Source organism: Kryptolebias marmoratus, linkage group LG3 (assembly GCF_001649575.2).
Source record: "Kryptolebias marmoratus isolate JLee-2015 linkage group LG3, ASM164957v2, whole genome shotgun sequence".
Lineage (NCBI taxonomy): Eukaryota > Metazoa > Chordata > Actinopteri > Cyprinodontiformes > Rivulidae > Kryptolebias > Kryptolebias marmoratus.
Window position 1 is genome coordinate 27,936,462 of NC_051432.1, and position 16,666 is coordinate 27,953,127.

The following is a 16,666-nucleotide window of genomic DNA, read 5'->3' on the forward strand; positions in this document are numbered from 1 at the left end:
TTAAAGAATAATTGTTTCTTGATTTGCTTTAGTTTCAGGCCTGAAATGCAGGAATTGATGGTTATAACCAAATGAGATGCAAGCTGATGAGGCAAAGCATTAAACATCATAAACTGTTTACAAATACGTACATAAAAGTCAAAGTGAATTTCTCAGTTGCTGTTGTTTTTATTAAATTTGCATACAGCCTTCATTTGTTTATGATTTGGCTTATAGAGGAGCCAATAAATGACCTGATTCACGCTTTCAATCAGCCGTTTGGTCAAAACAACATTTAAACACTCTGTTGTAGGTGAAGTTTATGTTGAAAGAGCCTGATTTGTTGGCTGTGATTCCTTTTATTTAATCTTCCCTGCAACTGATCTGTGTATGACACACACACACACAGCTGCTGTCCTCCAGGTGTGTGATGACTCACGCCAAGCCGCTCGACTGTCAGGACTCCAAACATCCGCCTGCTGTGACTTACAGCTGGCCGGCCTGTCACAACTAACCAGGGATAGTAAACAATAACCTCCCTGGCAGGCGATTCAGAAATATGAGTCTGTGTTTCCCACCTCCTGCCCCCTTCTCTCTGACCATAACTCACCCAAAATACACTTGTTCCCTCAGTGCTCAGTGGTTGTAATCTCTGCAGCTCTCATTTTTCATTCAAGTGTTTTATTTATTGATTGTCTCTCCTGTGGGTCGCAAAGTTTGTTCTTCAGAGGCCAAACGTTCCGATGCAAGGTCTCGTTTTTGTCTTTAACCCCCCCTCCCGTCAGTAACACATTTCGTCTGTTTTCTCCCAGGTTCTGTATGCAAAAGAGCGCCAAGCTGGTGCCGGGGGTGACGTTGGACCTCATTGAGAAGTAAGTGGCGCCGTCTCCGTCTGTCAGGGCTCTTATTATCCAGTTTCCTGTCACTCCGCTCTCTGCCTGTCCTCTCAGAGTTGTTTTCCATCCAGCAGACGTATTTCCCTGCCTTTGTTTCCCTTCACCTCCGAAGTGGCGGCGGTTTGGCAGATTTAAAGCTTCGCATTTGCTAAAGTAACCCGCGGGCGCAGAGCGTGGAGTTTCTCCCTCAGATTGATACCAGCTCTCAGTACGGATGTCGTATCCAAAGTTTTAGTAGTTTCATTGAACCGTGTGGGAACGCCCCCGCCCCGCTCTCCCCCCTTTGCTTGTGGGGGAGGATAAAATGACGCTCATAAACTAAGTTAGTTGACTGGATTTTTTGAAAGAGTGAATAACTTTGCAGGAAAAAAAAACCTCCTGTCATCTTGTTGGAGAGCGCCTGGAGGAAGTGAAGCTGAAGAGTGTCTCTGCAGTCTCTTAATGATGTGGTGTTTTGTCACACCGTGTTTGCTAAAGGTGAATAATAACTTGTTTTTACTCAGACTGTCACATCAGTCTGCCACCAACCAACGACTTCATGCCCACACTAAAAAAAACAAGCCACACAGTTTTATGGCTTCCTTTCAAATATCTTGTTGTAGTGCTGGGCAATATAACGATACATATCGTGGGGATGATAGAAAAGTGTCTATTGTGATATTTTCTTCTATCGTTTCTGTCATTTCTATCATAATTATAAATAGTTCCCGATTAACTTTTGAAATCCATATTTACACCCAGATTAAACACTTATTAACATGCAGTACACAGAGACGAATTTAAATCTTACATAAAACACATGATTTTATTTATCCAGTCTACTGAAGGAGATATATATTGTTCGTGAGAATTAGCATAATGTTCTTGATTAAACACTGTGGAATAAATAGTACTAATAATACAAATACTGCTATTACTAATGAAAGTAATAAATAATGACTATAATAATAAATTAAATCTTTTTAATATTCACTGGTAATATTTCAGAAACTGAAACTCTTGAAAACATTTAATCAGAAGAGTGGCTCTTGTTAGAGGCGTAACGTTATTAGTTCAGGTTTTAATAAATGAGTTCTTCTGTGCAGCCTCAGTCTGTCGGTGTTTCGACTCGGTTTCGTCCTTTAAACTCCGAGGAACAGCTGGAATATTCTGCTGGGATGTTTTCTGTTCGTTCAGTCATCTGAAGCCTCCTGTGGGACGTGGAGAGGGAAAGGCGTCCAGTTTATTTTACTCCTAAAATACCTCCTGCTGCATTAAAACGTTTGTTAAATGTTTGTTTAACTCACAGCTTGGCTCATTTATTTGTCTCCTCGTTAACGTTAACTGAGCTCAACAGCAGAGGTTTCTTTCAGGAGGCTTGTTGTAAAAACACATCAGTAGATCCGGTTAGCTTAGCTTTAGCATCACTGATTCCAGGACGTCCAAACGTCTCTTCATGCGCCTCTTTTAACCCCACAGCTTCCTGTTATTCCTGACATTTAAATGTAAAACATCTCCTGTCTTTCTCCCAGTCTGATTGTTTATAATGTTTGCATTAGTTTTTATTAGGAGAGCAAAGAGAAGCTGCTTATATCGTCAGTAGCTTTATTTAGTTACCGTCTCTGGAAAAAAAAACGTTAATTGACAAAAACGATGAAAATAGTTTGTCAGAGAAATTAACAATGATCTGAACTCGGTCACTGTAATTGCTGTTGTGCAAAAAGTTCAGATCTAGAAGCGCTCAGGAGTGCAAACCACCGCCAATACCATAGATAAAGATCCACACCATAATCTGGATCACCACTAAAATGCAATTTGTTGTTTTTTGTGACAAACCCAACATTTACTAAGAGTTTAATCAGAATCTGTTCATTAGTTTTTAAGTAATCTTGCTGACTGATAGACGAACAAACCGACCCTGCTTGGTGGAGGTAAAAAGAATATTTTCATGTTTTGGTCGCCGTTCACGTCTGACTGGTTCTGTGGAGAATTATCCACTGAAAAGTATCACAAAGAGCTCCAGACTGTGACTGAAACAGCAGGATTCTTGAGATTTGCACAATATTTGCATTATTTTCCCAGTATAAGCGTACTCTTTTAAATTCAGTTTTTATTTCAAACCCAAGATTACACAGGAAGTACTGAAGTACAGTACAGCCACTGATGAACGACTCTCAAAGGCAGGAAGGGAAGTCTCTGAAGAAATGACGAATCCCTTTGAAGAAGGAAACCACTTCTCTTTCTCATTTTTCTCTGATTCGTTCTCTTCTTGACATCATTCGGTGGATTTGTTTGTGCTCCGAGCTCTCGTCTTTGTTTTATCGTTCATCATTCGTCCCTCCAGAGTCGTTCTGTGGACGACAGGAACAATAATGTTTGACCCGCTTGCTTGTAAGGAGAGTTTTAGCGCCCACAAACGTCACATTAGCTGACGTCAGAGGTGGAATCTTTTTTTTTTTATCTGGTCTTCTCTCCTTAGGCTGTGAATAGATTACCTTTTTTTTAAAAACAGAAAATAAAAAGCAAAAACATGATAGCATACTAGTTTTAGGAGTCAAACTAAAAACTCCAAACTGCTTTAATTTAATAATTTTAAAAATATGATAATTATGGTGCCTAAAATTGAACATTAAATTTACATCCAGCAATAAAATGTTATCTTTATATTGTTGTCATGATAATGGATGCTAACCTGTCAGTTTTGAGGCTTGAAAAAGGCTTGAAATAAACTTTTCTTAAATTTTATTACAAGAACTTTGGGGCCCCTGAGGGTTGAAGCGCTGCTTTGGTTCGTGGCGTGTCTTACGTGTCGTACAGAAGGCTAAATGTTGAGTCAGCTGATGTCCGTGGCACTTAAATAATAGATAGCCTCAGAGCTCATAAAAGAAAAATGACACTAAACCCATCTCACCTCTCGGCTCTGTGGAGCCGGACCAGCGTTCTGACGAAAGTCTCAAACAGGAAACGCACACTCTCCCTTTACCTTTCTTTCACCTTTAAGCTGTTTTAAACCCTTCAGCTAGTTGATTTAATGTCACTCATTAGAGAATTTATTTTTGTAACTAATAAAAAGTTATGTTTATATAATAAACACAACGTCATACGACAGTGATCGTCAACTGGTGGCTCCTGGGTTGCATTTGGCTCAAGGAAGCAGCCGATCTGGCCCGAGGAACATCAAAATGTTAAAGCGTCAGTGTCTCTGCTTCCTGACTCCTGTTGAGTGAGAACTGAAAAATAAGAGCCGCACCAGCTGGTGTTCGGCTGATCTAATACATTTAAACCCCTGAAGCTAACGTTAGCATCGGCGCGTTTAGCTGTGACGTCATCCACTGTTTTTAAACCGTCTGGAAATCAGACAAGAGAACACTAAAAATGTGTTAATCTTTGAAATAATCTCTCTATATTTGTGTCTAATGGGTCTTAAAAGTAAAACACAAAAAATAACACATTGGGGTGTTTATCTTCTTGCCTTATTCTGGTCAAACCCAAAGATGTTTTGGTAGTTGTTTTTATTTTTACTAATTTCTGATTGTCTTATTAAGTCTTTGCCTAATCCCATTGCTCCTCTTCCTCCCTGTTTTGTGCAGTCACACCGGGACGAAGGATGTCCGGGCAGGGGGCAACAAATACTCCAAAACTCATTTTCATTGTTAAAAATGTTTTTAGTGAAACGATAATCGTTGTTATTTTAAGTTCTGTTGCAGTATTGCTTTTAGTATATGCCCAATTATTCCTATCAAGCATTTAAAAAAGCAGAAATAGCTTTATATATTTCCTACTTTAAATTGGTCTTATTATCATTTATCTTTAACAAGCATAAAAACATGAAAATAGCTTTAAATTTCTCAGTTAAAATGATTTCAAGGTTTCGACAAACATTGTAAACGTTGCAGAAAGTGATGGTGAGCATGTTTTAAGAAGCTCTGGGTTTTTATGTCAACTTGAATCCAGCATAAATTCAGTTTTTAAAAATTGCATTAAGTGGTTTGGACGGCGCCTTAGAATAAAGAGCATTTTTTAACGCTTCCGATGAGTAAAAATAATACAGATTTTATTCACTTTAAGGCAGTAATTTAACTCTTTTTGTCTGAAGTCTAAACTCACATCAGGTTGCTTTCCTTGCTTATTATTCATCCATGTAAAGTGGCAGATCTCATTTTCCATTTTTTGTAAACGTTTGATTGTCCTTTAAAAGCGAGTGGGCGTGGGTATGAGTAAAACAACCGGGCATCACGCTCACTGACCGCTCACGTTGCTCGTATTGTTCCATTTAAAGGTCGCACACAAAATGGAAACGGCATTAAAGCGCTCATCGGCCATGAAATGTTGCAGTCGCATGTTGTAAAGATAACTCAATATAATGGCAGCTTTGAATAGTTGCATGTTGATGATTTGTTTATTAATTTGATCATCCCTCTGTCTCTGCTCCATCTGTGCGTCCTTCTGTCTCTGCTTCCCACATTCGTCCAACTCACATTCTGGATGCATCCAGTCACAAAAGCCTTTTTACATAAGAGAGTCACGAAGCGCGGATACTGTACGTCGGCTTCACCTGCTCCAGCTCTCCCTGCTTCCTCCACTCTCGGGCGGACATACTTGCTCATCTCTCCTTTTTCTTTTGTCTCAGAGGGGAGCTGAAACAAAAGATGTAGGTTGATCTGTATTCGCTGCCTTCCTCCTCTGAGCTTTTCTGCTGTGAGGCTGTTCCCCGGATCTTACACATCTCCCTTTCCTCCCTCTTCGGTCCGCTCAGACGAGTTTCTGACATCCAGTCTCGTCCTTAAAGGAGTCGTATGACTATAATAGCCCCTAAATTTAGAATACAGCAGGAAATACTGCATCGATTCAGTCATGAAATACTTCAGAGACGTGCTTCTTTATGTTTGATAAGATCTTTTCCCCTTTAATAGAGGACTCTGTAGCTTTATATCCAGACCTTTATAAACCTGAAGATCCGGTTATAAAATCCTGAACCACCAGTTTCATCATATTTGAGAGCAACGATGGACCAGAATAGTCAATAATTTGGACTGTAATTTACTTGTGGTTATAATGATGCACTGTGGCTCTCTAATACTCCTTTTGCACTTTGCATATCTTCCTTGTGTTTCTGTGTTTGTATTTAGATACGTGGCTGTAAGAAAAAAAACATCACAACTTTGCCTCTTTTTCCATATTGGTAGTACGCAGCATGAATGCGTAAACCTCAAAAAATTATTTATTTATTTGACCTTTATTTCACCAGGAAGTTTCTTCGTATTAACATATTTTTTTTATCAAGATGGCATCTTTACAAAGTGAAGTGAAGTGAGATTTATTTATTTAGCACTTTTCAGCAACGAGGCGATCCAAAGTACTTTACAACAGAAACAAAAACAGAATTCAATACAGAAAGAAACACAAAAAAGAAAAACACAACAATCATGTATAATCTAAATGAAATATAGGATAATCTAAATAAAATCACGAAACCAGACATATCTAAGCAAGAGCTAAGACAGTCAAAATAGTAGCTAAACTAAACAACATTTAGGAATCTAACAGTCTAACAATATCTAAAGTATGAGCTAAGATAAACTAAACTAAACTAAGTGTACAGGAAGGCTAAATAAGCTAAAACCTGACAAAAGCTAAAACAAATGGTACCAAACTTTCTAAATAGTTCCAGAAGGCCCGCTAGACAGCCGACATAAGAGTTACCAACTAAGATAATGAGGGGTGGGGGGGGGGNGGGGGGGTGAGAGATGACTCAGAAACAGCGGAGAGTGTGTGTGTGCGTGTGTGTGTAGAGGCAATGGAAGACGATGTGGTGTGTGTTTGTAGAGAAGTCCATGAATCACATCACAGAGGCCATTGTCTTCGATAATGTGATGGAATGTTTATCCACCAGCTTTGAACAGATCCACAAAGGAACAAAGTTACGAGCTAAAAATTACAATTCATATCAAAATACGTAAACGATACGAAACTTAATGCAACAGTTCAGTCTGCAGCAGTTGATAAATTACAACGTAATTCTGAAATGATTGATCATTTCTGATCCCACTGTTACAGTTTTACTTTTTCTTTGGTTGGTTAACTTTAGGACAAGAAAAGAATCATTTTAAAGGCATGTTGTTTATGTTTTAAGAAAATTAGAGCTCTATCACAGGGTTTATCGATTCCAAAAGTCAAAAAGTTTTAGATTTGCTTGTTCAGACACTTAAAAAACATGGAAAACTTATTTCTACAATATGCACAATAATCAGGAACTGTTCTACAAAAAGAAAAATTATATGACCTGTTGATTAATGTTAGGAATATGTTCAGACTTTAGTTTGGTTTCCTGGTTTGAATCAAAGCACAGATTTATTTATATTTTATTTATTTCATTTTAAAATGCATATTAGAGTCCAGAAAGTGACTTGTCTTCTTTCAGTTCATAAATTTATTTGGAAATTGGCAAAATTCTTAACGGAGAAACGCAAGAACGTACAAAGTGTGATGATATCAAAACTCAAATAAGTAAAGTAAGAAGAAAAAATTTAAATTACACAAACTTTGATTGATGTCTTGAGCCTGAACACCTCAGAGGCATTTTATTTTTTATCCGTCTGTCTGTTCATCCGTCCAGCGGGATGATTTTCCCTCCTCGGATGTATTGGACTGGATACGGAGCGGGGAGATGAAGTGCTGAGTGTTCATCCTCTCTGCTGACTTTCCAAACACCTCTGGCAGAGACTCAAAGTGCTGAGGAGTTGGCCGGCCCTCGTCGTTACACCGAGGACTTGTACCTGCCAGCAGCTTCACCGCTGCCATTATCTGTCACTTAGAGGCAGAGATGGAAGGCTTGGGTCAGGAAAAGTTCACTCTGCACATTCAAAAGAAAGTTGTTGGAGGATCATTAATGACTTGATACGCTTCGTATTATTTTATGATGTTTACTTGGTGTCACATTTTGCTGATAATTCAAACTAGGTTCAAGGCTTCTGGCAGAGGAAAACAACAGATTTGGCTCGTCTCTGTGCTCTGGTGTAAAACTAACGATGGTAAATGTTTGGGAGTGACACGCTGAGGGAAAATTGGATGAAAACACTTTGTGTTGGTAGTATTATGCAACACATGTTTATTACTAAACCCGCTTTATTTTTTCACCAAATGTTATCTTTAAAGGTAATATTTTAGGACAGATTCACTTTTGTTAAGGTGTTCAGATGATAAACATTTTGTTTCTGATGTTAACGTCAGTAAAAATACAGCTTGCACTTATTTTTTGAAGGAACTCAGCAGGGAAGTTGTTTCAGACATCTTGGAGAACAAACCACAGATATTCTGTGGATGTAGGTTGACTTAAATCCTTCTTTATCTTTGTTTAATTTATAAATAAAGACGAGGTCAGGGCTTTGTGTGGGTTGTGACGTTACTTCTAGGAATTTTTGGAGGAAACCCGTTTGGGATCTCGTTCTTTTGGTCATCCAATGTGAGGGTTAGAACATAGATGGACCAGTAAATCAAGAACTTTTCTTTCTTCACCACGACTTACTGAAGCAACGCTCTCTTTACTGAGGACGAAACCTCAAACTGGACGTTTGAAGTTGTAGCCTTGGATGATTTCTGCAGGTCTCCGGTGATCTAGAGTTCACAGAAACCAAGTCGAGACGGGTTCAAGATGCCTGCGACAACTTTGACTACTTTTCGGACTAATTTTCGAACATATTTAAAGTTCAAGCAGCCTTTGTGACATTTTGAAGACTCCCTCATGAATGCTGTTCACCAACTAGTCGTTAACGGTCCCAGAGGAATACTTTCTGCTTCTGATTTCGTCTCATCATTCCAGATCGCCTCAGGTTTTATGTCTTTGTGTGTAGTTGAGTAACTGTTTCCTCATAGGAAGTGTTACTTTTTGACCACAGTTCTTCCTCTTCTAACCTGACATTCCTGGTCAGTAGATGGCTGTGACTGGGTCCCGCAGGTTTTCGACAGACTCAAGCCGCTGGACATCGTCTGATTCCAAAGACAAGTCGGCTTAATGTGACCACTGAGATACGATCCTCAACACTTCCCATTTCTTTACGTCTCTTCAAAAGAGCTTGAACAGCACATCCTGAAGCTCCAACCGGCTTTGAAATTTTTGCCTGGGGAGATGTTTCTGTCTTTGTTGTGTCTGGTTGCTGCGCTCCATCTTGCCGTGATGTCTGACCTGAGACACGAAACTTTCCACAGCCTCACCTCAGCGGCAGCGATTGGCTCGTCTTCAACCGGTTTTCAGTCTTTTATGCAACTGTTTCTATTTCAGATACTGACTGCAGTCCGGTCACTGTTTATTTTTTGTGAGTTTTATAAATATTTTGCTGCTGAGAGTCCTTGTCAAGTCAAATGAGCACACATTTATTTATGTTTCTTAGTTTGAAGACCATCAGAACGATGTAATGTCTCTGCATGTAACTATAGATTAAATGTTTGCTGATGTCCCTCTGATCCCAACTTGCAGCAGCTTTGAGTGCGTAAACACGCAAATATTTAATTCCTTGTTTTCCGTGAGTAAGAAACTTAATGTCTGCAAATGTTGATTTGATCACGACGTGTTGTAATCGTCTGGAGCAGTTGCCACCTCGTCCTGTGAGTAAACTACGTGACACTCGGCGAGCGCGGCTGACACGGTGCCATCTGTGTTGTGTTCTGCGTGCCGCAGGATCCCTGGCAGGCTCAACGACAGACGCACGCCACTCGGAGAGCTCAACTGGATCTTCACCGCCATCACCGACACGATTGCGTGGAACGTGCTGCCCAGAGGTGAGGCTTTATGCACAGTTTGGTTCTGCTCACCGAGGCATCCTGTCTAACTTGGACTCAAGATAATTAAAAAAGAAAACGATTGTACTTTTGGTGGGTTTAAAATGTGAACTCCTACTACCCGAAACTTGAAGCTCACCAGCTGCTCAATAAGTAGGTATTTTGTGTCAGAAATCTAACATTTGGTTTACATTTTTCTAACATGCACTGGTTGCTGAAACTTATTTTTTAAACCATGTCCAAACTCATCCTCCAAATAGGAAAGGTTTAATCACAGATATAAAGCAGGACCAGAAGAGATTTTAAGCTTTAAATCTTCACATCTTCAGTTTATATAGATGCATTAAGGGCCACAAGTTGTAGATTAAATGAACTATATTGATAGATTTCTGTTTTTGTCTTTCTGACAACAAAGAATGTTTTGGATTGTAAATATTTTGAAAATTTTGCATTTTGCAAAATTTATGCATGTGGTCCAGACACTTCAGTTCATGAGTTACTTTGCAAACAGACAGACAAATAAACGCTCTCCCACAGATACGGGACATCTCATTGTAAAAATAAGATCTTATTATATATTTTGCTTGAATAAGCTGGTGAGAAAGTAGACACTAATGTTGGTGATGAGTTTGCAGATTCATTACAGGCCCTCTAAAATCTTAATTTGAACATGTCTCAGCGATGATGAAAAATGAAAAGTCTCATGTGATCCACCTCTTAGGGAACCAGAACTGCGACATCTTTTTAAAAAAAAGCTGTAATTTTGGGGCGTCAGCAGTACTTTAAGGCTTTCAGAACATCAGAACATCCCCTGTGGCTGAAATTATCAAGACGTTGATAGAAAATGCCTGAGGTGCAGTTTGTGCAGGTTGGCTCTTCAAATTGAGATTAATTGTGTTTAGAGCTTCTAACGCAGTAATTGGAGATATCACTTCTGCCATAATTTAGCGCACACAGCACCGCCACTAACCATCACCCACGGGCCTAACTGAAGCACACACACTACAGACTTCTGACATGCACAGGTGGATACGGATACATTTGTTGGTACCTTTACTCCTTATAGCTTCATTTTCTGTGAAAATCAGGTGTCTAATGTACCTGTTCCCAAAGTCATCTCCCTGCAGGTCAAAACACAGCGAATGTGGATCCAGAGATGATCTACAGATTTCTAACTAACTGTGGATCAAGCCAATCACGTTTCCCGAATCCAGCCCTCCCACTTTGGGGATGCCCCCGCCCCTTTTTGTTCTGCAGAGTCTTAATAGTTTCTGGGACTAAAGAGACAGAACCGTAGCTCGTGGACAGTCACATTAGCTGCGTTTTTGATTAATATGGAAGTTAACGACACACTCATCTGCATCTGTAGATGTTTGCATTCGCGGCACACACAGATTACCTCATCGCCCACCTGTTTCACGGTCGCCGCTCACATCCAGTCACAGACTCGGGGCGTCCCAGGAGACAAACTGTATCCCAGTTAGAATAGCAATGTGACAACGCTGATGGCTGCCAAAGCCTTTTAAAGCCTCGGGGCTGTGCTGTTAATGAAGCAGCCCACATCAGAGAGGAGCCCCGTAATGAAGGTGCTGCACACACACACACACACACACACAGCATCTGTACACACAGTCCCTTATGAAAAAAAAGCCCCGGCACAAAAACAGTGAAATTATAATCATAAGCCAGAAGAGTGGCAGGGGATCAGCCGGGCCCTGTTAAAGGAAGTGACTGAATACATTAATGAGATAAAGATAAATCTGGGTTTTACTTGTCCTCTACTTTCTGTAATCAAACACACAACTCTGCCTGCTTTTCTTTCAACTGAACACTCTGTTCTAATCATCTCAAAGGGCGATAATGTTTTTGCCTGTGTCTGCACCTTCAGCAAAATATCTCATGAACCACGGGAATAATTTGAACGAAACTCTCGGAGAGTAATCACTGGATCTACAACTTAAGAACATCTGGAGTCAACCCAGTTCAAGCTAAGCCACTTTAGCAAACATAAATGGTTATAACTCAGCTTATTTTAAACACAAATCCTCTAATTACCAACTGATCGAGAGAAATCTGTTTGAAAACTTTGACTGTGTCTGTCTGTTAGCAAAATATCTCCTGAACCAATGAGTAGATTTGAATGAAACACTCAGACAACATTCACCAATTTTACAGATGTTGAGCAAAATTCTATATTGTTTATTTTATAAATTATGTTTGTAAGTGATTCTATAAATACTACTTTTAAGTTTTGTATTTTATTTATTGAGCTCATGAGTTCACACGCAAGGTTTGACCAAAACGGCTGTAATTCATCATAAGTTTAAAGTGAAAGAAGATGGGCTAGGCCTTAATTAAACTTGCCCCATTTTCCTGTTTTGTATTTATAATTTTGGGTTAATTTTATTCACTCTCTGCCCCGTTTCCGTCCGCATCCTGATTGATAATTTCTATTTTCTCTCCTCCTTTCAGATCTGTTCCAGAAGCTGTTTCGTCAGGACTTGCTGGTGGCCAGCTTGTTCCGCAATTTCCTGTTAGCAGAGAGGATAATGAGGTCGTACAACTGTACTCCAGTCAGCAGCCCCCGCCTGCCCCCCACCTACATGCACGCCATGTGGTAAGACTCGCAGACGGGGCTCGGGAACGCAGCTGTCGGTAGTTTTCAGGAGGAAAACGGAGAATCGGCCTCAAGGCCGTGCTGTTTGCTCCTATATGTAGCAATTAAAGGCCAAACAGACTTTCTAACAGGTTTGTTTTTTATTAGAAAAGGGACAGTGTGCTCTTTTTTTATGTTATGGTATGCATATTTAATGAAAGCAAATGGTTTGTTTTAAAAAGCCACTTGGCTTTTAGAAAGGTCCAAATTAGCCTAAGGGGCTCATTTGTTAAAATGTTATGAGCTTGTTAAGTTTACAAAAACTGCTCTCAGAAACTTTTTTATGTTTATGTTATATTTGTAATCGATTTTTTTGTTTTAAAGACAGTTTTATCACAGTTGGATGTTTCATGATGTTCTTCAGAGATCTTACTCGGCTTTATTTTGTGCGTTTGGTGCAGCTTTTTGTCTAAAATTAGCCTGTCGTTGCAGAAAAACTACAAACAAGAGCTTGTTTAATCACAAAAGTCAACTAAGTGTTCTTTATCTAGTTGATGATACACAAACTTTGCATTAATCAGTCTGAATACTCCCATTATGGCAGGATTACAAGTTATTAATATGAATAGTTTTAGCCATGATGCTGCCACGCTGGCCGAACCAGCACATAAATTGTTTGTAATTTTTTTTTTCTTAGTCGGTTTTACAGATATTGAGCCAACGTTTGCTGTGGTAGTAGCTGAGAGTCGTTCACATCACCTAGTCTGAGTGCGACACAACCTTGGCTTTAATCTTTTACGTCATTGGGTCACAGATTCACTCTCCTGTCCAGGAGGTGGCGATAACGAGTCAATTTATTAAGCACCTCGTGATATAAAAGTCCTTGAGTGATTAATTGTACAAATGTGAATGACACAAATGTTACCTCAAAGCGAGCTTGAATATTGTTTCTTTCTTTAGCTTGTGGTCGTAATCTTTATTTTTTAAAATGGAGTCGTATCATTGCACATTTGGTGTTGGCACCAAGTCGGCACTGTTTATAGTTTGGAGCATGCAGGACCTTCATGATCTGCTGCAGATGAACGTACGTCTCACTTTCCCAGACCCAAGCAGACTACCTTTATTAACCGACCCGCAGGAACTGTTGTTTTGGTTCTGAGCTCAGCATCCCAGCATCTTTCATCCCCATTTTTCTGACTCTTAACAAAGCCAAGGTGAGAAGAAAGATCAATATCTGGATATGAGCCATGTCTCTGTGCTGATTTCTGTTGCATTGGCAGATCATCGTTCCCACAGCGCTGCTCGAGATGCTGTTCACGTGTTCAAACGTGTAACGGGTCACAGCGCTGTCCTTCGTCTGCAGTCACTGCTCCAGAAGGAAAAGAGCTGCACGGAGAATGTAAATACACAGTTATTGTATCCATTTTAAGCTCTTGAATCACTTCTCAGCTTCTCAAAATAAATATTGTAGAGGAGGTCGGAGCTAGCACGTGTAGGTGTTTTTATACGTTCCTGCCTGCAAACATATGTATACTCCTCAGGCTGTTTTCTTCTGTAGTTTACAGTTTTTATTTTTGCACATTGTCATGCTGTAAAGACTTCTTTTCTTCTACTGCTCTTTACTCCTGGAGCAACCCATAGTTTCTCTCTTCTTTGGGCGGCCGCATTGTTTTAGATTGTGGGTCCTTTTCAGTGTTAACCACCCAAGAAAGTTAGAGCACATGCAGTATTAAGTAGGACAAAGCAATAACAAAGAAGTGCTTTAGGAGCCCAGGCAACGAAACGGGGAGGACAATAAATGCTGGAGATAAAAGGCAAATGGGAAAATCAAAGTTTAAAGGGGTTTAGACAGGAACAAGGAGGACGGAGGGGGGAATAATAAGTGATTTTAGGGCTCGTTGATTGATTTTGGGCTCGAACACAAACGGCTACTGTTATTGAAATGGAGCAGAATAAGACAGGAGAAATAAACCTCAGGCTGATTACTCCCCCGAGGACACTTTCAGTGTCGGGAGAGTCTGTTGTATACGTGGACTTGTTGCTGCACCGCTCTCTGCAGGAAACTGGAGAAAAGAGCTTAGTCAGCCGCCAAATGGTCCCCTGCACACTCCCGTTCTCAGCTGCTCCCCCCGTTTCACACACAAAACACGCACACGGGTTTCTGAGATGAGTCACTCCTCGGTTGTCTCAGGCGAGTTAACGCTGTCATGTAGCAACCTCCACCCTAAGAGTGTGTCCTCGCCGATAAAGCTGCTCGGTCGGCCTGTTTTCACGCCGTTGGGTTACATAAAAACCAGCAGGGATAGATATGAGCTGGCAGGATTTTCTACTCAGACTCCAATCACCGTCCTCAAAGTTATGAAACCGAAAATTTGCATTTTGTTGCCTAATTTGGTGAAAAAAAGAGAAAACTAATAGACATTTTAAGATATGAAATTACACTATTAGAGCTTTTTATTTAATTATGGCTCATTGTTAGACTGTTTTTTTGACTATTTCTTAATTATAGAAATTAATAAGAAAGTTTAGACTTTAAGCACAAGATGTCTTTGAATTTAAATAAGGAGTTTCTGTTGTGTCAGCAAAAATATCTCATGAATCAGGGACAGATTTTAATTAAACTTATTGCAAAGTTTTAAAAACTTAACATCAGTTATCACTCAGAATATGTGTTGAAGATGACTCTCAGCTGCTACCACACCAAATTTTAGCTCAATATTTGCTAAATCATCTGAGTTTTAGCCATTTTTGTGTTCGCTTCTGTCAATTAGTTGTGCTGGTCATCTGGATATTTTGCTAACAGGTGAAGAGTTACACCCATAGATTACTTTCTGAAGGTTTCATTAACGTTTGTTTCGTTTATGAGATATTCTGCTAACAGACAGACACGGGTCTAAGGGCTCTAAAGATGTAACTGCACACCTCATTAGCTGCATCTTAGTGTAGTTAAATGTTATTTTAGACAATTAAAATAAACTTGAATGTTATTCCTTGTTAATGTTCATCAGTTAGAAATTACATCCTGTTATGTTTTAGTCTTAAAACTTTACTGATATTTATTGTGTGGAAACATTGTGAATTATAGATATTATTTAGTATTTTTGCTGCAGCTAGCATTGTGATTTTAATAATGTCTGATTTATCTCAGGTAATAAGATAAAAAATACCTGCATGTTAACCGACACCTGCTCTTAATAATGCAGTCAGTTTTCCGCAGTTAGTATTTCTGCTGAAGGGCTTTTTTATTTTCTGCTGCTGCTCTATTTGCAGGAATAGCCATCGATGTTTTCCACCATTGTATGTTTTCATGTTGTACATTCATCAGTGGGTCCATTATATCTTTAGCACTGTGCTGTCGACCTGGAGTGCAACTCTATTATATCACTCTCGGATAATGGGAAAAGCCATTTAGGCAGCAGAAAGAGTCTCAGACTGAGTGAACTCGGCGTCGCTCGTTCAGCATCACATTACATTGCTGTGCATCGACTGGGAACATGAATCAACCCCTAACTCGTGCTAACCGAGAGGAAAAAGCCCCGGCGAGGCTCAGAGTTCAATTTGCTGCAGGAAAAAGGAGCGGGAAGAAGGAGGTTGAGAAGAGAAACGGGCACAAAGGGTAAAGAGAGAAGCTGTGATAAGGTTTAATGTGAGTCGCATAACCCCATTAATTAGAAATGATGACTGTGGAAGGAGGGCTGGCATTTAGAGTGGGATTAAAGACTCATCACTGCCCTCTCCAGGTCCTGGAGATGGGAATCTCACGAGGTGGCCATGTTTGGGGTGCAATAAATGGGTGAAAAATGTGATCTGAGGAAAATGATTTGGAGCAGTGAGGAGAAAAACTGTGACTGGTCTGCAAAGAGTCCCGACCTCCACCCAACAGATCACCTTTGGGATGAATTAGAGCGGAGACTGTGAGCCAGGCCGTCTCATCCAACATCAGTGTCTGAACTCACAGATGAGCTTCTGGAAGAAAAAACTCCCATAAACTCTCCTAAACCTGAGGAAAGCCTTCCCTGAAGAGTGGACCAGCATCAGATGAAATCCTGTGGATTAAAAATGAGACGTCACTGAAGTTCACGTGTGTGTGAAGGGAGCCGAGCGAATACTTTTGACAGTATATTGTAACTGTCAATATAACCATTGAATTGACATATTATTTTTATATTTTACATACATTGTTTTGCTTATATTCTGTACATTTTCTTAATATATGCATGCACTCGTTTTTGTATTTTTAATATTGTTTAATTTTGTTCAAAATTAATACATTTACAATCCCTGCTTCTTGTTTTTCAATTACAGGTGCTGGTCATAAAATTAGAATATCATGAAAAAGTAGATTGATTTCAGTAATTCCATTTAAAAAGTGAAACTTGTATATTATATTCATACATTACATACAAACTCATATATTTCAAATGTTTATTTCGTTTAATTT

At 39.6% G+C, this 16,666-nt stretch overlaps 1 protein-coding gene across 5 annotated transcripts in view; it reads left to right on the forward strand.

Moving 5' to 3' along the window:
• The window catches only part of rptor (regulatory associated protein of MTOR, complex 1), a 155,753-nt gene that overhangs the window by 61,122 nt on the left and 77,965 nt on the right, over positions 1–16,666 (forward strand). For all 5 annotated transcript variants that reach the window (XM_017436846.3, XM_017436849.3, XM_017436848.3 and 2 more), the window contains 3 exons: positions 792–851; positions 9,529–9,629; positions 12,102–12,246. In XM_017436846.3, the coding sequence (XP_017292335.1) occupies positions 792–851; positions 9,529–9,629; positions 12,102–12,246 (306 nt within the window). The remainder of the gene's footprint in view (positions 1–791; positions 852–9,528; positions 9,630–12,101; positions 12,247–16,666) is intronic.